The sequence below is a fragment of the Cavia porcellus genome, unplaced genomic scaffold (assembly GCF_034190915.1).
Source record: "Cavia porcellus strain 051 isolate PalLab524CR breed Dunkin Hartley unplaced genomic scaffold, mCavPor4.1 scaffold_21, whole genome shotgun sequence".
Lineage (NCBI taxonomy): Eukaryota > Metazoa > Chordata > Mammalia > Rodentia > Caviidae > Cavia > Cavia porcellus.
This window is the reverse complement of record NW_026947504.1, coordinates 60,096,604-60,122,271: the sequence shown is the minus strand read 5'-3', so window position 1 is coordinate 60,122,271 and position 25,668 is coordinate 60,096,604. Positions and strand designations below refer to the sequence as shown.

Genomic DNA, 25,668 nt, shown 5'->3' with positions numbered 1-25,668 from the left:
AATAGCTTGTTCTTCCTCCACATGTTGAGTGCTAATGTCATTTGTATTGGTAATTTTTTAATACTGAAATTGAGATGAGGTAGGTAGTGACCTTCTTTTGGTTTTGTCTGTATATACATAGTAATTCAAGTAACTGAGCACGTTGCTGAGCTATATCCCTGGTCTCTTTCTGTAATTTTTAAAAATTTTTGACATTGTCTTCCAAATACTTTTTTTCTGATCCATTGTTAATCCAGGATCTCCTGTTGTACTAAGTTGTCATGTCTCTTGCATTTGAGGCCAGTTACTTCATTGCCTTTCATAACCTTGACATTTTTGAAGGGTACTAACTAGTTAGATTGGCTCCCAATCTGTATTTATTCATATGCTCTCACAATCAGTTTGAGAATGTGTACTTGGGGCAGAATACCACACAAATGGTGGTTTGTCCTTATCAGTGCTTTATATCAACAGGTACATACTGTTGATTTATCCCTTAGCTGGTATTGTCATCTTTATCACTTGTTTAAGTTGCATATCGTTTTTCTGAACTATGAGATTACTATTGTTTCTTTGTAACTAATAAGCATCTTATAAAGAGAGAGACTGAATCTGTTTCTCATGTACTTTTACCCTTTAATTTTAGCATCCGTTGATGATTTTTGCTTGCTCAGAGATTTTCAAATTTAATTCTTTAGCATCTTTTTGTTTTATTAAGTAGTATGCCACTTGGTCACAAATAGATAAAGATTTTAAATGCGAAAGTAGTCTAATTCATAAAACATAATAAATGTATTTCTTGCTAGTCTTTTATACTCACTTTTTTTAAAAGTCAGCTTATGAATGTAGCACCATCCAAGGTCCTGACATAAGAAAAGAATTAGAAATACAAATTCTTTCATTTAATATGATCTATATGTACTTTAGAATTTCCTGACCATCATAAGAACAAAGCCAGATATTTCCTACCAGAGAAATAAACAGGCAAAGGTATTATAGAGGTGAAATGTATTTAATAGGCTACTTATGAAAGAAATACTGTATTGCCAGAATAAATTAGAGATTTTCTTAAAATTGCTTTCAGTAAGCTGTAGCATACGAAGCGGGAGGTGGACATTCTGTGGGTGATCTGTTGGTAGTCCTAGAAGTAAAGACTTTGAATTTATATTTTCAATAAATTAAAAGAAATAAACTTCTTTCACTATTTCTTTTTGTGAGATAAAGTTTTTTCATTCAGAAGAATCAGGCAATTTAAAGCATTTTTGTGCTTGGCCTTGACTCTGAGGTTACATTTTTATCCATTTTTGCAGTTGACAGTTTATAGAGATATATTTTTAGTCACTGCTTTTATCTTATGTAGTGGTTTAACTGCTTGAAAAACACCTTCTATGATGAATTCTTTTTCATTCTACTTCATTGTTTACCTTAGTAGACCATGAAGACACATTTGGCTTACTTATCTATTGCTTATCTTTTAACAAAACTTGACTTTTAAATCTAGTGCGATAATTTGAATCTCAGTAATACTTTTGGATAGTCACTTTAAGTCTCTAGAAAGAAACTAGAACAGCTATGATAGCTGTTATGATTTGACTTTCATCATACTATCTCAGGATTATATCTTCTGCTGACCATATTGAAAAATTAATCACATAAATGATGATCTCCAAAATATATAGTGAAATATTTAATGAATTGTCTACTCTGTGCCAAGCACTTTTCTAGGGACTGGTGATACAAAGATTGCTTTTGTTAAAGGCATTCTTTACTTTTCTTCTTACTGCCAAATGGAACTGTTTGGAACACTTTAGAGGAATTTGTGAAAGAAGTAATTTTATACAAATGTCTTAGAACTGTTTCCGATGAGTGATAAAGATAAGGAAAAGATGTTATGCTTCAAACTCATGTAGAATGTCATATTTTCTGATTAATCACACATTTACAAACTAGCAGGTTTAACTTTAGATGATTTAAAGCCAAGTGAGTTGAAATTATGGTCTTTGTAGAATGGTTACTTCCATTTGATTGTGTAAACATAACTGTAGCCTTCCGTTTTTCTTTTGATGTTAGAAAAAGGTAGTAAGTCATATGTGGTCCTTTAGTAATTTAGCATTAGAAACAAATATTGCAAAGTCTTTTGTCTAAGAAAAAGTTCTCAGTGGTATTAATACTTAGATTTGTTTCTGATTCGATTGTAACTAGATGTTCAGTAAGACTTTTAAAAATTTGTATTTATTGTAAATGTTAAAATGATTTTATTGATACTGTGGTAGATTAATAGACCATCTCAGCATTTTTGTTTTGCTTTGTTAGCTTTGGTTTGAAATGTGTTCTTCAGTGGTTACAATATTAGTCATAAAGTAGAATACTTAGTTTTTTCCTTTTAAAATACCACAGGGAATGATGCTGTTCATTAAAATAGAATTTGGTAAGGTCCTGTTGTATCATTCTTACACTTGCGTTAATCTTACAAAGGCCACTTTTTCTTATTTGAATAATGACCACATTTTGAAAGTTTCTGTATAAAGGATACATTTTCATATCCAGGTTCTTGAAAAATTATTAATTCCAAGCAGTGATCTCAGAATGCTACCTAAAGAAATCTGTTTATACTTTTCTGAATAATGAGTACGTTAAAGTTTTGCTAATTAAGCCAAAGAATTCGCAATTCCAAAGTGGTATGATGTGGGAGACATTTATAAATGGGTCATTTCTGTAGTCTACTCTTCCCTTAACATGCCCTGTAATCTAACTTAAGGATTTTTTTTTAAAGTGGTTATCTTTTTTTAATATATATTCTGTAGCATGTAATATCTAACTCAAAGGTTTTGGAGCTGTGTAATATAAAGTTCATGTTGATGGAGAAGTTGTAAAGTTAGTTCAGCATTAATCTGTACAAGATAGTATTTCTTGGAGGTTCTTTTTATCATCAAAGTAAAGTGGGTTTGTGAACTTCAAAAAAAATTACTGTGTATATTTTCACTTTCAAAATGGGCTTTTCTTTTTGCTTCCATTTTCACTCACCGATAGTTATTACTGATATTCAAGAGTTGGAATAAAACTGAAAAGTTGGGAAAATCATAACTTGTTTATAATTTATGCATAGATTTTTAACTATCTTAATCATTGAAGACAAGTATTATATAGAAAGCATTAATTTGGAAGTCTTAAGCAATTATTGTGGTTTATATTGAAATACTGTAGATGAAAAAGTGGTTTGTCAAGAAAATAGATTTTAAAGGACTGAAAGATGATTACTAATTTAAAAAGCACGGTGGTAGAAGGTATTTGCAACATATAGATACAGAGAAAAGTATGTGAGGTAGCTCTGATACACTAATTTTAAGCATTTTTTATCTGTGAAAGAGCCATCCCTAAAGAATTATTGTGGAGTACTTTGCTTATCTCTTTGGGGGTTTTGGGTTCTTGGAACCATCTAATTAGAAGGTATTTCTTAAGATACTCAGTATTCAAATCTTTTTCCTAATTTGTCTCTTTTCTCCTTGTCATCCCTTATTTATCTCCTCAGTGTGATAGATAATACTCTAAAATACTTTTTAACCCACCTATGTAAAAATTCAGTCTCCTTAAAACTAAAAGGCTTTGTAGAACTTAAAATGTGTTGGAAACTTTAAATAAAAAAAGAGCTTCTACTTAGACTCATGAAGTACTTCCATTGTTGCTTGTTTGATAACTTGCCTAGATGGCAGTTACACCTTCGTAACTCATTTAGATGTCCTTTTTCATTTCTTTCCTTTAATTTTTGGAAATTACAGATTTGATGTTTCAAATTCACAGATTGTCTTTTGTTAGGCCAAACTGTAATCAGTTCTTACTTGTACAGAGTGTGGGATATGTTCTTAAGCAGCAGTTCTTAAGCTCATTCTTTTCATCTTTAGGCTTTAAAAAAGTTTAGTGTAAATGTTGTCGGGTAATGGAATAACCGTTCCTTTTCAGCTTTGGATATATGCTCAGACTGGCTGCCAGAGCCAAGAGGAAGTCAAAGCATTAAAACACTAACTTTGGTTGGTTGCTACTTTCTTAGTGCTGAGATATAACCTTTGTTGGTTGATTGATAGAGAACAAGAAAGCAAAATCCTCGTTCCAGTAACAGGTAAGGAAAACTTGCAATAACCAGTTGGTGTGAGTGGGAGATTTGTGGTAGTATTTTTTCTAAATTTATCACAAAATGTAACATGTCCCAGAAATAGGATATGAGGGATTGCCCTATTCCACTGTTAGTGACTTAATTCCACAGAGCAGGGTTATGCAGCACCTTTATATTTAGAATGAGATCTGAAATTTAGTACAGATACATCACTCTGGATCACAAAGAATAATTGATCCTTTTTCCAGAGGCAACAGTTTTAAGATTTATCTTGTGATCCCTGTAACTTTAAATATATATATATATCTACTTATCTTATTCTCCTTTCAGCTTTTCCTTGATGCTATATGCTTTGAACTTCCTTCTTTCTGTTTACTTTTTCCTATAATAAAGCTATTTTCCAATGTCTTTACCATCATCTATTATTTGGATATATCTTATAGCTTTAATTTCTACATTGTGGCCATTAATGGTTATTCCTAGCCCATCTTGACCCAGAGCAAATGATCATGCATTTAAAAAGATTTTGAATCTGGATTACCTATACCTACTATTCTCCCCTCACAGTTTTAAAGATGAATGCTTGAAGAATAGGCCTATATCAATGACAGTAGTCATTGCTCTGATAAAAGTGGGATTAGCCTTGTATTGCTATAATATTGGCCTGTAGTATGTTTAATTCTTTAAATTATTGAACCCTTGAAAACTGATAATTCAGCTTCTGAGGTAGTCTGAAAGTTTAGTGATATCCCTGTTAATATGCTTGATTATTCCTGTTTCTACTTTTCAATGCATCTTCTTCTCTTTGGCAGAAGAATTGACTGGGACTCTTTTGGTTTTATCTGAGGCTGAGTGCCTTTTCCCTGTCCTTTTAAGACAACTATAGTCTTCCTTCTAGTCATAACTCATAAAGTTTTTTTGTTTTGTTTTGTTTTTTGTTTTTGCTTTGGTCTTCCACTTGAAGTTGAGTGGTTTGTCACAGAATGTGTTATGGCTTAGACCAATACAAGTCCCGTCTTAATAAGTTACTGAGGAATTAATCATTTGTGGTGACAGACTTATGAAATTCGAATTAAGGTGATAAAGTATGTCCAAAGTTAGCTCCTTTTTGTCTTGAGGATAAGTCATTACAAACTCAAATGACCAGAGATTGTAATTTCTTAATAAGAATTTTTTCTTAAATCTATATTCAGCTCTCTATTTCAGTGCTTCTCTCCTACCAGAGGTGCAAGGAGTGATCCTAGAACCACAGATACAGCCAAGACCACGGAGAGCTTTTGACGTCAGGGGTCCACTTTCTCCACTGAACCCTTGGAGACAGAATATCCAGCTTCTGGAGAGAGAGGGAAAGGATAATAAACAAGTGGGTGCTTTCCATTATTACTTGGTTTTATTTTTAGATTGGAGTGTCCTTCCATTGCCCATTTTATTCTATTGGTAAACTCCATGGGTTCGTATAAGAACCAGGTGGGGCCACAATCTGTTTTTCTGTGAGTGCTAACAAGTGCCCATTCGAGAAACCTAAATTTTATTTAATTTCCTCTCCAGATAAGTAAAGAATGACTTGGGGCACGTGATTTGGTGGATGCTTATGTAGTCCACAGAAATTTTAAAAGGAAGTATTTATGTATTTTGGCCTTTATGGTAATAGTGGACTTCTAAGTGCTCTTATATTCTAGTAATTTGAAAGTTTCTGTATTTCATCTTTTGCCAAGATGGACATCTGGAATCTCTTTAATTTATACAGTAGATGTCCAGGTTTTATCCTACCCTGTTAGTGAGAACTTTTTGGTCTTTTGCCTACCTCAAATACTAGGCTTTCATATTAGATCTTCTAGAATATGCAATAATAGTAGTATTGTTACGGTTTTATGTCAAATATAGGCTTCATTCTTTAATAAAATAAGTATGAATGAGTATAAGTTTCAAGATATAATACCCTTGGAAGCTATGTTAATATACCCAAAAGTTTTCTAGTCCCTAGAGTAGTAGTATTTTGACAAAATAGCCTTTTGCTAGATTTTTCCCATGGCATTAAGATAGTTTTCTCTTAGTGTCTTTGATGCCAAGGGTAGGATTTGATTCCAGGAAGTTCTTATCATCTACAATGGGTAGGATGTGAACTTTGGTGCCTTTGGCAAGTTTTCATTTTTCCTTGGTGGATTCCTTCTGTGACTCCAGGTGTCTTGATATTGGGAGACCGGTTTAATTGTTCTCTAATTGCCCAGATTTCTTTCAACTGGTAAAACATCATACTTCTTCAGCAAAAGGAATTCTTCTAGCAGAGCCTTCATGGATGATATCTGTCACACATGCCAGCATCTGCAGTTTGGAAGGCAGTGGTGAATGGATCCATGCAATATGTATAGAAGACACAAGGATGAGCCAGCCACCCGATCTTGTTATTTATAAACTTTTAAGATTTACTCTTGGTCTGAAAATGGAAAGGCTCAAATAATGAAATAATCTTTTCAGATTGGAATTTTACATGGCCATGAAAACATTCCTTTCTATTCAGAAGACTGAAATAGAGGAAGCTTGAGAGACTCCTTTCTTTTAAAGCAGCTCTCTGTATCTGTTTCACTTAAAAGATTTGTGGGACTGAAAATTACCTTAATAAAGTAGTAGGCAAACTCTTTTTTGAAAAGTACTATAGGAAATCTAAAAAATAAAATGCTGAAAGGACCTATTATTTAAAGGGTGATTTTTTTTTTTTTTTTTTTTTTTTTTACTTATTTAAAACTTTTAAGATATATTCCTTTAGCTCATCTTTTGCTGCTCTTGAACCTTACTATATTTGTCAAAGTTAATGAAGATTGTAGGGTACAAGAGACATCTTTTGAGTTTAAGTAATTTTATCTGTCTTCTATATGAAAAAATAAATGTTAAACTTGCAGTATTGGTCTGCATGGAAAGCGTACTAAAATTTAAGTGATACTGACACAAAGCAGTTGTTTTACAGAGCGAAGGCAATCCATAGCATTAGAACAGGTGTGTAGATTTGAGTAAGTGTTGCATACTAGGTTTACCCAAACTGTAAGTTAATGATAAATAGTAGTTATCAGAATGTTTGTATTTTTCTTTGGTATCTATTAATTGGTCAGTCCAAAGCTATTAAAGAAATTTAAAAAACTAATTAGGTGCTGTCAGTTTGTGATACTTTGTACAAATTTGAAGAGAAATTCTAGAGTTACTAATATGGAAACAGCTAACATGTTTTAGAAATTCCAAGATTTCAGAAGCCACATTTGGTAAAATATAACCTGCCCTTTATTTTTCTTTGGTTTACTATGAGAACTTTTTTTTTCTCATTGATTATAAATAAATTTTCATAAATATTGTACTTAAACTAAGTTTAAAAGATCCGTTGGAATTAAACGTTTCTCAGAGAGCTCTTAATTCCTATTAATGATTAAAACTTTTTTGAGTTGTTTTTGTTAATAAGACAATTGGTTTACAAACACATATATACTAAGCAAAAAAAATTAAGATTTCAGAAAGACTGAGAGAATTGAAAGTGAAATTTGCTTAGAAATGAAGTTGAATTTTTGAACTATGGTTCAGTACAAACCGTTTTATGGCCTGTAACATTATTAGCTTTTTGATTAAGCTTTGAGGATGAAGTGATTTAGTATCTTAATCCTATACTTTAATTAAATTTAGCTGTTCATTAAAATGTGCAAAAGAAATATAAGTGCATTTCTCTTTACCTCATGCCACTGCAAACTATTTGAAAGTGAAACTTTTTGTATATTAATGTGAATTGATTTGTTTAAACTTTTATTTTGATGCATTTTCCTTTCAGATTTTTAAAAATAATTTTGTCACAATATATAGCCCAATATTTTTCAGTGTTTATTTTATGAATATTAATATAAGCTAATTTTTCTAGAATGACTAAATGTGTAATGTTTGTATTATGTGATCATTTGAAAACTAATAAATATTTTCTCCATAAAAAATGCACTTACTGATAAATGACTTATTTCTGTTTCAGGATAGCAAGTGAAAACTACAACAATATTGAAGTGTATTTTAACTTTGTGTCTTTCTCAGAGTTTCTGAATACCATTCTGTGTTTTTTTTAGCAAAAAGTTTTAATAATTAATTGAATTGATACTGTAAATATCAGGAGTAATTGGTCAAATATTTTAAGGCTAGGTTGATTAAAATGTAATCTCTTACAAAATAGCATGCTATCTCTATGCCCCCCCCAAAAAAATCATTTGAAAATAATGCTGATTGGAGAACTACCCAATTCTTGTTGTTGCCAAGAGAAAAATGTTTTATATTTGAATGTTCTGCTTGAACAAATAACTGCAAAAGGAGTCTTAACTTTAGAGTCTCTTGCTTTAACCTTATCAATACAGTACAAAAAAGGGTAAAATTTAATTTTAATGATTTTTGTCTATATGATTGCATAAACTTAAAGCCACTGGGACAATTTAGTTTTTTTTTGATAGAAGCAAGAGAATTTCTTTTTTAATTTGAAGAAAAGTTATATAAGAAGTGGACTCTAAAAATTTAAAGTAAATATTAAGATAGAGTCCTACATAAGGAATAAGAATTGAATTAATTAGTGACAATGTACAGATTAAAATGAAAATAGTTGGGTTCTTAGTCTAAGAAAAGATAATTTATAAAAGGAAATCATGATTTGGGGTAACTAATGGAGAAGAGGGAAAGTCAAATTTTTTTTCTTACTCTGGTAAGTTTATAAAAGATGTTAAAGATTCTGTGGACAGAATTTTATTTTTAGAGTTAAAGCTGTTAAATGGTTTACAGATAATATATTTCAGTAGAAAGCTGTATTTTGTGTGAATACAACAAAATTTACAAACCTTTCTTATGTGTATACAAAAGGGTGAGGGGTGGTGGAAAATATCCTACATGAAAACCTTGAAGAGCATTACAATGGTAATGGTGAATTGAGAGTTTTAAGTGAGTAATTTTTATTAAACATGAACTCTTTCCTACACCACCAATAGCCTTCAAAATAAAAATATTATAGAATGTTGAACTTGGCTCACACTTGTATCTTTGAGGTTTAAGAACATAAACTTACGGCTTCATCATCATTTATTAGATTAACACTCAAAACAGATTTTTATACTATAGTTATTTAGTATGAAAACAATGCTTCTCCTGTTCTGGTAGCTTTTTTTTTTTTCTTTTTTGTCTTTTTCATTTTTTATCGGTACCAGGGATCGAACTGCCTGCTTGCAAGACAGGCGCTTATGCCGCTGAGCTAAATCCCAGCCCCTCTGGTAGCTTTTTTAAAAAGTCACAAGCAAGGTGACTGCAAAGTACTGACTTTTTTTTAGCTTTATTTAAATATGTACATGCACATATCTTAATTTTCTCTGCTTTATTGAAACAGTAGAGCAACAGTCAGTACTTAGACATCCTAAGCAATTCCTTTATTTTAACTCAGTTATTTTTGTTTTCTGTTAAAAAGATTTCATATTACTTTACTCTTAAAACATGAAAAATTCATGTTTCAAAAATATATAGCTGCTCTGGAGTTTTTTTCTCCACTAGTGTATTTATATCTAACGCAATTAGATTATTTTTAAGTATGCATCGGAATTTTCAGAAATTATGATCAAGGGATCTCTGCTCAAGAGGTAAGGTATGGCATAGATAGAAAAGTGTTCAAAGTATGTTCAGCATAATGTCTGATGACACATTAAACGAAAACAAATAAGCTTGTATTTTTAGACTGATGTAGAATTATCAAAATAATTGCTCTTAAAACTTCTAGAGATTAGAAACAGACAAACCACAAATATGTCTTTGCTCAACTTTGGGTGCATTTAAAAATGTAGGTGCTGTATTCTTTGTATGTACATTGCCTTTGTTATTACAAGGCATCTGCTTCTGTTGCTTTCTTAAAGGATCTATGATCTATATTTAATTTAATGTTTCTTAAGCCCTGAGCACTAAAATACTACACTTCATGTGAAATGCTGCATACGTAGTCTGTATTGCCTGGATTCATTTTGGCTGTGTACACCTGTTTTTATTAAATGATAACCTGGGGCTTAGAAAATAGTCTGTTGACTAATTTTTATTTTGTATGAGAAACTAATGTAAGAAATTTTATAACAACACTAACTTGGAAGTCTTATTCTCAACACAGAAGTAATATTACTGTCTATTACACGTATTATCGAAATGAGACAGTAGTGTTAATTCTCTAAAGAATATTAGGACCAGAGAGTTGAGTGTTGGTATAATTCTGAGTATATCTAAAAATAAAGGAAATTGCAGCATTGAATATGGATGAATTAGGATTTTTCCCCTAGAATTAAATTTCTTGTATAATTTATTTTATGTGTGGTAACACAAAACACAGTAATCTTATACCATGAGTTCTTTTTATAAGAACTCCAGCTTGTGAACATTTGGCTTTAGTTAAAGGAATTTGCTCTTTATTCCACTCCCCTCTTTATGTAAGACAATAATGTTGGTTTGAATTAGTGAATCAGCGCATCATTTTATGAGGTAGGTGGTTTCATGTTCAGGATGGTCTAATGGGAAGAAGTCGATCCAGAATTTGTTCCTATGCCCTTTTATTTTATTATTTTTTAATTACGTTTATTGGTGCATTTTAGGTATACATGATGATCACGTTCATTATCGGGAATTTGTACCTGTATGTGATATAACTTGATTCTTTTTTTACCCCATTTGCCTACCGTCCTTCCACCTGTTCCCCTCATTTGCTAAAGCTTTTCCATTTTTTCCCTATTTCTTTGTCCCTCCTTCCTCCCTAGTTTCCCTTCTCATTTGAGCATTTTATTCCTATTTCACAAAATCTATTACATATTTTGATCCTTCTTTACACTTTCAGTTTCTCACACCAGAGAAACAATGTGATATTTACACACATGTCCAGTTTATTTCAGTTTAGAATATGGTCTCAAGGTGCCTCCATTTATCTAGAAATGTCTCGAACTTTCCTTCATTTATGGCAGAATAGCACTCCATTGTTTAAAAAACCCACATCATCTTTATCGGTTCATCAGTTGATGCACACTCGGACTGTTTCCAACATTTGGTTGTTACGAACTGTGCTACTGTAGATACGGGTGCATGTGTATCATTGTGATATGATGCTTTTAGTCTCAAGTGACTTTCAGGAAGATGCCAAGAAGGAATACCTGGGTGGGATGGAACCTCTAATTTTAGTTTGTTTTTTTAAAATTAATTTTAGTTTTTGAGGACTCTCCACACTGATTTTCACAGTGGTTGCACAGATCTACACTCTCTGCAACTGTAAAGGGTTCCTTTTCCCCACAGCCCCATCAGCGTTTGTTACTGGTTGATTTCTTGGTGATAGCTGTTCTTTCTGAAGTGAGATAGAATCTCAGTGTTGCTCTAATCTGCATTTCTCAAGTGACTAGTGATGTTGAACATTGTTTCATATTTTTGTCATTTCTACTTCATCTGAGAAGTCTATTTCAGATGCCCATTTTTGGATTGGGTCTTTAAGTTTTGGGGATCTGATTCTTTTTTCTTTTTCTTTTGAGGTTTTTACATTTTCTAGATAGTAGTCCTTTGAGGAACAGCTAACAAAAAATTTTTTTCCCACACTGTAGGTTGTCTTTGCTGGTTTCTTTTGCTGAGTAAAAGTTTTTTTTTTTTTTTAATACAAGGTGAGATTCTAGTTGTTGATTCTTTGTGTTAATTTCTGTGTGATTTGGGTTTTGTTCATAATGTGGTTTCCTATATCAATATCTCCAAGAGTTCTACATATTCTACTGGCAGGTTTAATGGTTCTGTTTTAATATTTAGATCTTTGATCCATTGTGATTTTTTTAGTTTAGTCTTTCACATGTGGAATGTTTGCTTTCCAATACCATTTATTAAAGATGCTACCTTTCTACCAGGGAAGGTATTCAGCAACTTTGTCAAAGATAAGGTTGGCTAAGTATATCTGGAGTTGTTTGAGCATCTTCTAATTTGTTTCATTGATCCTCAACTCTGTCGTCCCCCCCCCATGCTATTTTTATCACAGTAGCTTTGTAGTGTAATTGCCAGTTAGGGATTATGATGCCTTTTTCCTAGCCTTTTTGTCCAGAATTGCCTTTGCTATTTTAGGTCTCTTGTGGTTCCAAATGAATTTTAGGATTTTTTTTTTTTTTCTAATTTCTTGAGATACGCCATTGGTGCATTAAACCTGTATAATAATTTTGGAAGCATGGCCATTTTCAGTGTATTGGTTCTTCCTACCCAAAAACAAGGGATATCTTTAGTCTCCTTTTAGTCCTCTTTAGTCTCTTTTTTTTTCAGAGTACCATAGTTTTCAATGTAGAGATCTTTTACTTCCTTTTTAGATTGATTCCTAACTGTGTTTTATTGTTATTATGAAAGATGTCATTTCCCTAATTTTTCTCTCAGTTTGTTACGCATATATAGGAAGGCTTTTGCTTTTTGAGTGTTGACTTTTATCTAGCTACCCTACTAAATTTGATTATTAAATCTAGAAGTAAGATTCATCCCAGGAATGCAGGGATGATTCAACATTTGCAGATCAATGAGTAATACATTAACAGAGCCAAGGACAAAAACTACATGATCATCTCAGTAGGTGCATAAAAGGCATTTAACAAGGTCCGACATCCATTCATGATAAGAACCCTATAGAAAAATTGGACTAGATGGTCTCTTATCTTAATCTGATGAAAGCCAAACCAACAGCCAACCAACATCATACTAAATGGAGAAAAACTGGGGGGCTGGGGATTTAGCTCAGTGGCATAAGCACCTGCCTTGCAAACGCACAGTCGTGAGTTCCATCTCTGGTACCGATTTAAAAAAAAAAAAAAAAAAAACCTGAAATTTGATGCTAAAATGAGGAACAAGAAAAGGATATCCACTGTCACCACTCAATATAGTTCTGGAAATATTAGAGCTATTAGAAGCAGCAAATGAATATATTTATAAAGGAAGAATTATTTGTGAGTGACATGATACTCTACATAGAAGACCCCAAAAACAACTCTTGAGACTTTTTAAATCTGAAAATTACCTTAGAATCTATCCATTTTGGTACTCTGAATTTTATATACAAAGTAATAGATCACCTACCATTTCTATCATACTGATTTGTAATAGTCTGGAAGACTCAATTTTTTTTTGACTGTCAGTTCAAAGATAGTTGCCATTTTACTGATTTCTCTTGTTAAATGTAATTCTGGTTGACAGAACAAGTCTGATTTTTAAGATAATGGTAGTCTTCAGGTAACTTAATTACCCATAAGTTGTGAGCCTATGATTTTTCCCCCCTTATAGATCAAGCATTCCCATGTTCATACCTCTTACTCATGAAGTATGGTTTGAAAGTTTAGAGGTCTTTCCTGAACATACTTGAGTTTCTCATTGTTTCTATTAGTGTGTGATTCTGAACACTACAGAGATGCTCTTCTTGGACTGTTAGAACACATAACTGGCTTATCTTTGTCCATGGATGGCTCATGCCACTTTACCAGCATGTATTTATACAGTAACGTGTAGATTTATGTATTTGTTAAGATTCTTCAGGATGAGAAATTACATAGTTGACCATACAAAATATTTTGCTTCTAAAAATCCATATAGTGATCTAGTAAAGATCAGTCCTGTCAATGGAAAGGCTGTAATATGTGTTAAATTATGTACATAATAAAGTTGATTCAAGGTAATAACTAACACCTTGGGAAATTGTAGATACAAAAGTGTAATCTCTATTTAAGATACTTTTGTTTAATTTTGATTTAAATACCTGTCGATTTTACATTAAGTGGTATACAGAGTATAAAATGCTAGTTTTCAGACCATCCTAGAAAATTGAAGAATAACCAGGCATGTTAGAGCCAAACTATCATTATGTTATTGGCATCAAGAAGAAATTTCAACTTGTATTTAGTAACATGCTTAAAATTAGAATGAAAGGCAAAGACTATGAAGAAGTAGCTTTGAATACCTGAGAATGTGGCCCAGATTCCAGTGCAAACATAATCTGTTGCTTTTTGAAATGTAATATAGATGCTTATCTATAGCACTATTCCAGTGTAAACATTTTTATTTCATTGTTAAAAGAATATTTAGCTCCCTCCCTCCAATATTAAATGAACTCCAGGAAGATATGAGGTATTTAGTGGTCCATTGTACACCTACCTAAGAGTACGAATGCCCTTGCTTCAGGAATACTGGTTGACATAGGGCATACCATAGGGAATGAAAAAGGATAGGTGTCAAGGAATTGAATGTAGAATCTCCATGCATATCCTTTTTTTTTTTTTGTCTTTTTATCGGTACTGGGGATCGAACTCACGACTGCCTGCTTGCAAGGCAGGCGCTTATGCCACTGAGCTAAATCCCCAGCCCCTCCATGCATATCCTAATGCACAAATACTCAAGTCCCTTCTATAAAAAAGTGAGAATCTGCTTCTGTCCTGCTCACGTCCTTATATTTCATATCATCTCTACCTTCCTCAGAATATTAGTACTGTGTATAGTTACTGTATAGTATAGTTACATTGTACTTTTATGGGCAGTATGGGATACGATTGAACTTGTTAAGCAGGCGCCCTGCCTCTGAGCTATATTCCCGGCTACACTGTATTTTTAATGTTAAAGTTGTATATGTGTTGAGTAAAGACTTTTTCTCAATATTTTTGATCTGCAGTTGGTGAATTGAGGACTCAACATCTATGGCTGTGGAGGGCTGTTTCTTAACTGAATTCAAATTTTGAAGAAAAACATTTACAGTACCACATGCACCCTTGCTTGGGGCTTTACATATGTTTATCTAAGTTAGTTCAGCTAACCTTCAGGAAGATAGCTTCCCCTTTCGTACATAAAGATACTCAAATACATAGGCTACAGAACTTGCCCAAGAGCATATAATCAGATATTTTGAAAGCGGGTCTGTAATCTAAAAATTCTATTACACCATTGGTTGTCAAATATCTTTGCTGATGGAATGCATATTTTCAGCAAAGTTTCACATTAAACCTTTATATTTAAAATAGTTACTGTACTTAGTATGCATTAGTGAACTTTTTAGCAAAGCAATTTTTTAAGTTTATGGAAATGCTAAGGATTGGGCAGGCTCATGCCTCTTCTCTCCCTCCCATAGTTTTCCCTATTGGGACATCATGCATTTAGCATGGGACATTTGTTACGGTGAACCAGTAGTGATAAAAGTCTATTTTTAAAAAAAGTGTATACACTGTCATACAGTGTACGGGTTTGCTAAATATCATGAATCCTTTGTTACAATGTACAGTTCATAACTCTGTGTTCCCTTCATCATGCTATTACTAGGTCATGTTTATGACCAAGCCTGTCCTTAGCTGTGTAGACCACCAAACTCTTCCAAAGTCTTCCATTTACATTCCATCAGCAATGGACATGAGTTCTGTTGCTCCACTTTCTCTTCAGATCATGTCAGTGTTTGATTTTGGCTTCTCTGATGGGAATGTAGTGGTATTTTGTTGTTTTAATAGATCTCTAGTGATCTGTGATGTTGAGTGTCTTTTTCTTTATTGGTACGAAAAAGCAACAAAAGAAGGTCTTGGTGTGTTTTGGATAGCAGTTGTTTTTAAAGATAATGTATTTGGTAAAAATTGTTTCCCCAAAAATTGTGTGGCTTATGTTTTTATTGTAGCAGTGTCTTATGCAGAGGAGATTTTATAATTTTAATAAGACCCATCTTAAATGTTTTTCATTAATGAATTAGATTTGGTAATATTTCTGGAAATTCCGTGCCAAACTCAGTTACCTAGATATTTTTCTTTTGTTGTTTTTCATCATTGCCTTCTTTAAATCCTCTCCCACCTACCTTTCTAATTTTGGTTGCAGTTTTGTGTTTTCTATTTAGGTCTTTGACCTGTTTTGAGCTTATTTTTGTGAAAAGTGTAAAACTTGTGTTTATGCTGATTTTTGTGGTGTACATAGAGAGGTGTACATTTTGTTGTTCATGCACCATTGACTGAGAAAACTATTCTTTCCACACTGAATTGCCTTTTCCCCCCCAAAGATAATTACTACATTTCTGTGTTCTTTGGGGGTGCTGTGTCTCATTCCACTGGCATTTTTATGCAGTTATCTTACCATCTGAAGTTGTGGCAGTCCTTTGATTTTTGTTCTTCAGTATTACGCTGGCTGTTTTCTGTCTTTTGCTTTTCATATGTAGATGTGTGTATTTACAAAAAGTGCTGAAAAGTTTTACTAGGTTTGCCGTGAATTTAAGGTCAGTGTGGGAAGAACTGACACTGAGATTTTCTATTCACGAAAATGAATATTTCATCACTTAAAAAATTTGCTGTTTTCATTTTTTTTAATCAGCATATTTAAATTTTGTTTTTCTTGTGTAGATCTTTGCAGAGGCCTCCAGGGTCGCCAGCCTTCACTGTCACCGTGACACTGTGTCCCCAGGCTTGCACAGCTCCCCTTACGCAGCGAGTCCTGTCTCAGGGCAAAGGCACTGCTGGCTACCAGCTTGATACTGCTTTATTTAAGTTTTCCTTTCTGTTTTCTCTGTGGGCTTCAGTTTGTACTTCAGATTCTTCCTGGGTCCAGGGAACCACTTCCTTTCTTGTCTTCCTCATGCTATATTCCAGTGTCTGGACAGTGACTCAGGCTGTTTTTCCTCATGTAGATCTTATTTATATGGTACTATATTTTGTTAGGTTTATACCTTGTTTTTTGAGTCACGGTTTTGCTATGCAGTTCATGCTGGCCTTGAACACACCATGTGGCCTAGGCTGGCCCTGAATTCATGGCAATCCTCCTGCCTTGGCCTCCTGAGTGCTGGGGTCACAGGCATGCACCACCATGTCCAGCCACTGTTGTGTTTTAAATTTGTTTCAGTTGTTTGCTGCTGGTATAGGAAAACAATAGACTTGAATATAAGCTCTGTGTTCTGCCACCTTGCTGTAGTAACTTAGTTGCAGGAGTTGTGTATTTTTTTCTCTTTGATTCGTAGGGATTTTCAACATACATGGTTATAATCTCTATGCATTTTCACTTCCTCTGCTACCGTACTAACTGGGGCCTGTGTAATACTAAATAGAAGTAGTGAGCGGAAGTATCCTGATCCTGTTGCCAGAACTAAGGGGAAGGGTGTAAATTTCTTACCAGTAAATTTGATGTTAGCTATAGGTTTTTTAAAGTTATTTTTTCCTAGTTTCTCAAGAGTTTTTAGTTATGAATAGATGTCGGATATGATTTTTCTTCTGTGGTCTATTGAATAGATTATATTAACTTATTTCTGAATATTGTGCTCAACTTGCATAAATAGAATCAGTCTCATTTGGTCATGATCTATACTTTTCTTGGTTGAATTTCATTTGAGAATATTTTGTCAAGGATTTTTGAATCAAGATACTGATCTGAAATTTTTCTTTCTTATCTTCATCTTAATTAGAAATTACTGTAATACAGGCCCAATAAAATCTGTTAGGAATTTTTCCCTAACTACTTCAACAAGACATTGTAGAAAGTTGCTATCATTTCATGCAATGTTTGGTTGAATTCACAACTACAGCTATCAGAGCCTAGAGCTTTCCGTTTAGAAAGATTACCTAATTCTTTACTCTATTTGTTTAATAGATACAGTCCTATTTGTTTTTGAGTGAGTTTTGGGAGGTTGTATCCTAAAGAATTCATCTAAGTTATCCAGTTTGTGAGGATAGAGTTGCTCAGGTACTTACTATCCTTTTAATATGTGTAGGATCAGTGGTCATGAGCACTCTTTCAGTTGTGTTGTTACTTTTTTTGTGGCTGCTTCTGTTGGTTACCTCATCAGATGTTTATTAGTTTTCTTGTTCAAAGAACTAGATTTTGGTTTTGTTAGTTTCTCTGTAGTTTTCTATTTTCAGTTTTTGGTTTAATATTTTGTTTCAGGTTTATATTGCTCTTCTGTCTCTAGTTTTCCTAAGATAGAAGTCCAGATTATTAATTTTGAGCCTTTTCTTTTTTTAGTATGCATTCAATACTATAAATTTTCCTCTTAGCACTGTTTTTGCTTCCTTTCTCAAATTGATTTTGTTTTGCATTTAAATTGAAATATTTTAAAATTTCTCTTAAAACTACTTCTGAGACCTTAGCAATACTTAATAATTGAATTTCTAAGAATTTGGGGTCTTCAGCTATGTTGTAGACATAGAATTTGGGGTCTTGGCATGTTGTAGTGCTATTTAGCTTCTTAGTGGTTTGAAAACATGGTTTAGAGTCTTCTACGTTTGTTTCTGTGTGTTTTATTGCCTATCATAGAGTCTTACTTGGTGAGTGTTCCATGTGAGCTTGAGAGGAATATATTTTAATATTGCTGGTTGAAATAGTCAATAGATGTCAGGGCTGGGGATTTAGCTCAGCGGCATAAGCACCTGCCTTGCAAGCAGGCAGTCGTGAGTTCAATCCCTGGTACTGATAAAAAAAAAAATAGTCAATAGATGTCAATTAGATCTAGTTGAAAGATGGCACTGTAAAGTTCAGTTATGTCCTTACTGATTTTCTACCTACTGGATTTGCCAGTTACCAGTAGATGGACATTTAAGCCTTTAGTAGTGGATTTGTCTGTTTCTCTGTATTTTTAGCAGTTTTTGCCTCATGTATTTTGAGCTTTTTATTAGGCACATATTAAGGACAGTTATATCTTCTTCATTACGTGGCTTTTTAATTGTTACTTAATAGTCGTCTTTATCTCTGATAATTTTCCTTGTTTTACATCTCTTGTCTGAAATGAATATAACCACTGTTGCTTTCTTTCAGTTAGTGTTAGCATGGTATATCTGCGCTCTTTCTCTACTTTTTAAAAAATCTGTATGTGTTTTTGTATGTCAAGTTGGTTTAATAGCCAGGTGTGGTGGCATACACTTGTAATCATAGCACTCTGGAGGCTGAGGCAGGAGGATTGCCAGGAGTTTGGCCCTGGTGCTATAGTGAGGCCAGTCTGAACTGCACAGTGAGACACTGTCCCCCTGCCTAGAAATAAATTTTAAAAATTACTAATATATTTCATTCAGTGAAGTAACATTCATCTTGGGGATTTGGTTCATACACATCACATTGTGGTCATTTAAAGTGGATTTTTTATAGCCAGCATATACTTGGAGATAGTATTTTATTTTTTCATTTTGGGTATGGAGAATTGACCTCAGGACTTTGAGCTTGTCTGGCAGGTGCTAATGCCACTGAGTTGTATCCCTGGCCACAGATAATATTATTATTATTATTATTTTTTTTTTTTTTTGTCGTTTTCGTTTTTATCGGTACCAGGGATTGAACTCACGACTATCTGTTTGCAAGGCAGGTGCTTATGCCGCTGAGCTAAATCCCCAGCCCCAGATATATTATTTTTTTATCTCTCTATTATTCTCTTAGTTGAAATATTTAAATTTCACATATAAGTGGTTGTTTTCTTCAGTACTAGGAATTGAATTCAACCTCGCGCTTGCCACATTTAGGTGATTATTAGGAAAGTATCTGTCTTGTTTATAACTTGTCTTTAACTTTGTATTTTTAAAAATTTATTTTGCCTGCCTGCTTCTGTGCACTTTTTGTCTTTTCTTTGTTCTTCCTTCCTCCTCTCCTGCCCTTCCTTTCCCTTCCCGCTTCCTTCATTCCTTCCCTCCCCCCTTCCTACCCCTCCCCCCCTCCACACTTTGTCTCTCTGTCTCTCTCTTTTCCTTCCTTCTTTCTCTGGTTTTGAACATTTTATATAATTCTACTTTATCTTTTTTTAGCATATTAGTTGTAATTTCAATCTGTTTTTGTCTCATGAGACAGTTTTTTAAATTATAAATAATTGTAATTTAAATCTGTTTTTGTATACATTTATGACTAACCTACTTTCTAATAACACTATCCTGTTTCATAGGTAGTGTAGTTACTTCATAACAGCATTCCCAGTTTTTCCCTGTCATCACTTAACATTGGTCTTTCTTATTTCAGTTTTTAATGAACCATAATTGTTTATATTATTGCTGTATTTTAAAAGATTTATGTGTTACATCAATTAAGAATTTTTAAAGTAAAATTTTGGTTTAATCTTTTTCTTCTTTGTGTAGATCTAACACCTGTATCATTTTCCTTTTCTCAGAACTTCTTGTAACATTTTAAGACAAGTATTACTTCTGACAAATTCCCTCCTTTTCTTTTTTTTTTTTTTTTTTTTGCCAAGAAAGCCTTCATTTCTTTTTTCAGGGGTAATTTTGCTGAATACAGACTTGTAGGTTGGTACATTTTTTTCATTCACTACTTTAAATATTTTTCTGCAGTCACTTTGCTTGCATAGCTCCTGTAGAAAGAAGTACCCAGTGTGATCTTTATCCTTGTTCATCACCTATGCCATCTTTCAGAATTGGTTCTCTGTCTTTGATTTCCTTCAATTCCAGTATGACATAGCTAAATGTAGTTACCTTTTTGGTAGTTGTCTTACTCTGTGGTCTCTTGAACTTGCATTTGTGGTTCAGTGTCATAAATCTTGGGAAATTATTGGCCACTATTTCTTTAATTATTATTTCTTCCTTTTGGATTCTCATGTGTAAGCTAAACTTTTAAAAATTATTTCACAGTTTTGGGCTATTCTATTTGTTTTCCCCTTTGCTCTTAAATTTAGAAAATTTCTTTTGACATATATTTAAGGTCACTGATCTTTCTTAGGTCATGTTTAATCTGCCAGTGATCATATAAAATGCATTTTTCTTTTCTATGTTTTTCTTTGCTAGCATAATTTTTTTTTTTCCCTGAGACAGGGTCTTGCAATGTAGTTTAGGCTGACCTTCAACTTGCTATGTAGCTGAGACTAGCCTGGAACTCACAGTAGTCCTCCTGCCTCAGCCTCTCATGTACTGGGATTATAGATGTATGGCATCACACACTAGCTTCTAGCATATTTTTGATTTTTTATTAAAAGTTTCAACTCCTACATGTGGCTCTCTTTTTCCGTTAGAGCTTTTAGCATGCGTTTCTTTAAAATCATTCTAATGATTGCAAAATACTTGCTATATCTGAATGAAATTCTGATACCTACTTTATATCTTCAGACTTTTTTTACAAGATTGCTTTTTTTTTTTCTTTTTCCTTTTTATCGGTACCGGGGCTTGAACTCGCGACTGCCTGCTTACAAGGCAGGCGCAAGATTGCATTTCTTATAGCGTCATGGTTGTCATCTTATTTTCTTTCTTTTATTCTTTCTCTCTCTTCAACTAGATAAAGTGGACTAGAATTAAGATCAATGTGATTTTAGTATGAGACTTGATGTTAGTCTGGCCCAGGATTATTAGCCTGTGTTTACTATTTGCTGGAAGTAGGAGAGGCAGGTTTTCCTGCAGTGTACTTGTTTTTGTCAGCTCTTTGCTTTTCCCGGAGACCTCCTGAAATCGAATCTGAGCTTTGCTGTTTTCTGAAGTGCAGCTATCTAATGTCATACAGGAGCCCCGTGGCTGATGGCGAGTGTGGTTGGTGAGACATTCTTTAGTCCTGTGATTAGGTCTTAATGCCTTTCAGGCATTAGGTATAGCGCCCCTGGGTATTTACCTTCAAAAAGGTTCCTCGTCTTGCCTGTTAGGTGACACAGGAAAGCTAGAGAGTTCTGGAGGTGAATGTTTTTCCCTTTTTATTAGGCTTTGGTTGAACCCATTTTGGCTGACTGCTGGTAATGTTTTCTTTTATGGCAGACTATCTTTGCTTATGGAGAACAGGGTGCTCTGGGACTTTGGATCATGGTTATTTTTCCTTTTTCCAATAAGAAGCAGTCTTTCTGGGTAAAATCATGAAGGTGTGGGAACTCCCTTCTGGTTCACTAGAAGTTTTAGCCGTCTACAGATAGATAAATCTACACATCTCTGTAGCAGTTGTACCAGTTGTACCTGTACCACTTGTACCAGTTGGGGGGTTAAGTAGTGGTTTCTGCTTTCAGTCGGTTTTCCGTATCCGTCTGCTTAATCCTGTTTCTGGGACAGCAATTTGTTCTGTGACATCAGTTCTCTGATTCTAATAGGAGTTGTTCATGTCTAATTCTGTTTCTTTTCTTTTGTGGTCAAAAGTGACAGTGTTACTTGTTGAAGTGGAAACTGGAAGTCATTATATGTTTTATTATTAAATGTTTGAATTTGCCTTCACTTTGATTTGAGTCCCAGTTGAAACAAATACATCACTAACGCAAGATGTTACTTGGAAGTATGTTAATCTGTTAGGAGCTAGCTAGCTTGCTTGCTTTTCTTTTGTTTTCTGTTTTTTGAGACAGGGTCTTGCTATGTAGTCTAGCCCTGGCTTAGGAGCTTTGTAAACCATCATCGTTATTCAGCTGGATTCATTTAATTTTTGTTGAGCATCTGCTTACCAACTCCATGCATATTTCCAAGCACTTGCAACTATTAACATGCTTCTTCCATTCTCTAGAGTCTGGTTTTGTTTCATATTTGTGGAAGACTTTGTGACCTTAGTATTTTCTCTTTTGTCTCTACTGGATCATTCTCATGAGAATCTAGTTACGTTTTGATATATCATCCTAAGAAGAGAGATCCACATGGACCCTTTCTCTGTAACTTCTGCAGTCTTTGCTTTTTCATTACCCAAAATTGTCTACTTATGTCACCATAATTTCTTAGTTTTTGCACCTGGCTGTTGCTTTTAGTATCTCTGTGATTGCTCTTATTAAAGTCATTTTGGTTCCCTGTTGTCAAACTTGGTAGACAATTACCTGCCCTTTTTTATTTGACCTTTTAGCAGAATTCAGTGTAGTTGAATATGGCCACCTTCTGAAAGTACCTCTTTCCAAGCTTCCATAAGTTGGCTTTCCTCTCAGCCTTTTTTACTATTTCTCACTATACTAATTTCTCACTCTTTAATTCAATCATGAATGTATTTCAGAGCTGAGTTCTTGAGACAGGGCCTATTTAGTTCAAGCTCACCTTGAACTCACTAGGTAGCCCAGCATGGCCTCGAACTCAAGGTGATTCTCCTGCCTTAGGTCCCCATGTGCTGAGATTGCAGGCGTGCACTGCCACATCTGACTTTACATGTAATAATCTTGCTCATTCTCATTATGTTCCCCAATATTTATCTTACCTATTTCACAAAGCTCAAGTCTTGATATTTTTACTTGAATAAGTAAAAAAATTAATATATCCAACTCTGAACTATATTTCTTAGTCTTAGTACAGCTATTAACTATTTGCCCTGAAGTTGCCTCTTGACACCTTGCAGTAGTGGTACATTTGTTGTGGCTGGTGAACTTATTTTGATGAATGCTACATGGACTACTTTATATTTGGGCTGTTTTTGTATCATGCAGTTCTATAAGAGTTTTGTTAAATACATATTGTCATATCCATGATTATGGTATCTTATAGAGTAGTTTTACTGCCTTTGAAAATAATTTATGTTTCACATATTTATTCATCCTTCCCTCAATTTTGGCAACCATTGATCTTCCTGTATCTAGTTCCGGCTTTCCCAGAATGTCATAGAGTTGGAATCACTTCTTTCACTTACTATTAATACATAGTTAAGGTTTTCCCATCTCTTTTTTTGTGGCTTTATAGCTCATTTCTTTTTATCATACAGGTCTGCCACAGTTTTTCTCACTTGTTGAAGGACATCTTGGTTGCTTCTGATTTTTGGCAGTTACGAATAGAGCTGCTGCACACTTTCATGTACTGGTTTTTATATGGATGTGTTTTCAAATATTTGAGAAAGACTCTTCTTGTGATTGGTAGGTTATATAAATCTATGCCTAGCTCTGTAATACAGAGACACCAGATGCCTTCCAAAGTGATGGTTCCATGCTGCGTTCCCACTGGCTGTGAATGTGTTTTATTCCTCTGTGTTCTCACCAAATCATGTCAGCGTTTTATATTGATTACTCCAGTAGGGTTTGCAGTAGTATGTTATTGTTTTAATTCATGATTCTCTGGTGTTCTATGATGTTATATGTCTTTTTTCATAAACTTTTTCCTGTTTCTATTTGATCTTTGGCAAAGTGTCTGTTCAGATCTTTGGCCTAGTTTATAAGTTATGTTATTATTGTTGTGTTTTAAGAACACACTGTTGCAATCTTGATATAATATATATTTTTTGTCTTTTTCCTTTTTGTCGGTTCCAGGGATCAAACTCATGACTGCCTGCTTGCAAGGCAGGTGTTTATGCCGCTGAGCTAAATCCCCAGGCCCAATCTTGATATATTTTGAATACCAGGCATTATCAAATACATGTTTGACAAAGTTTTTTTTCCCCATTTTGTGACTGGTCTTTTTATTCTCTTAATGAAATCTTTGCAGAAGAGTAAATATTTTAATGATGTTTACCTGATAAAAATTTTCTTTAATGAGTCATGAGTTTGGTGATATTTCTAAAAACGCATTTCTGAACCCTGGGAATCTAAACGATATTCTCCTATGTTATCTTTTTGTCCTGTACAAGTTGTACAGTTTTGAATTTTACATTTAGGTTTGCAGTTTATTTTGTATTAAACTTTTGTGAATGATGGGAAGTCAGTGTTTAGGCAGGTTTTTGTTTTTATTTTCCTTTTTTCTCTTTTGTTTTACATACGGGTTTTCAGTTGTTCCAGCAGCATCTGTTGAAAAAGACTATTTTTTTTAAGTGAATCAAAGTCAAGTTTATCTATTAAATCTTAGTCTATTTATCAAAATCTCTGCCAGCTTCTCCTTGCCACCATCATCTTGCCTTAATTATTACCATAGCACTTATAGTCTTGGTGTATCTCTTGTCCTCCCTTTTAAAAAATAATTTAAAGCATAAATAAAATACTCAGTTGCATTCCATTGCTTTTTGTCCAGTGCTCATCTCCTGCCTCTTCTGGTTTAGGAGATTCCTAATGACTAGAATACCCCTTCTCTCATCTTAGGTCTTCACCTGAACATTTCCTCTTAGTTGTGCCTCATGTAGTCACTTTAGATAGACATCAAATTCTATTCCTTTACTTTTATTCTTCCATTAGATTGAGTTCCTTAGTATTTTTCTCAGTTTAAAAGCGTAACTTTTTGCTTTATTATTGCCTGACTTCCTGAGTCTGGGATTATGTCTCTTTTCATTATGGCTTTTTTAGTAACTGATTACCACATAGTCACCACAGAACAAGAAGACCTAGGCAGCTTTTGGGATGCTCAGATGTAGTAAGGAAGAGCCATTCATAAATAGGTACATTACCTTGTTACTTTAGAGCCATTAGAGAGTTATTGCTGTCATGGAAAATAAGCAGTGAAAGGTAAAACAAAACCACAAGTATTTAGGTTGTTTCTCACTAGTGTAAATTAGTGATTTTATATGTCAATTTATGAAGTACTGGCTAGACTTTGTTATAAAAAGTTTTATTCTCTAATGTTAATGTGTGGTTAACACAACTCTGATCCTTGTAGTGCTCCACTGAGGGTGTCACTTGTCTTAACAAAGTACCAGTCTGTAATGACATCACTACTCTAGGGGAAGTCTGCAGCTCCATAGAAGTAATTTGGCACACAGCTTTGGCACTCTATAAGCAGCGTTAGATTTTGAATATCTAGTACTACAACTTATCTTGGGCAAATCATTTAAACTGTGTGACTTGGCTTTTTTTTTGTGAA

At 33.8% G+C, this 25,668-nt stretch overlaps 1 protein-coding gene across 9 annotated transcripts in view; it reads left to right on the top strand.

Annotated features, from left to right (window-relative positions):
• The window catches only part of Tsc22d1 (TSC22 domain family member 1), a 130,033-nt gene that overhangs the window by 19,790 nt on the left and 84,575 nt on the right, over positions 1-25,668 (top strand). Inside the window, exons 2-3 of one of the 9 annotated variants that reach the window (XR_001198699.2) lie at positions 5,281-5,450; positions 6,316-9,107. The exons of 1 other annotated variant lie outside the window; for it this stretch is intronic. Coding sequence is in view for 4 of the 8 variants with exons in the window: in XM_063232750.1 (XP_063088820.1) it covers positions 5,294-5,528 (235 nt within the window). In the remaining 4 variants the exon portion in view is untranslated. Of the gene's footprint in view, positions 1-3,936; positions 4,094-5,280; positions 9,108-25,668 lie in introns of those variants that run through there. 7 more of the 9 variants (XR_001198698.2, XR_010041822.1, XR_002788469.2 and 4 more) reach the window with 7 other exon arrangements.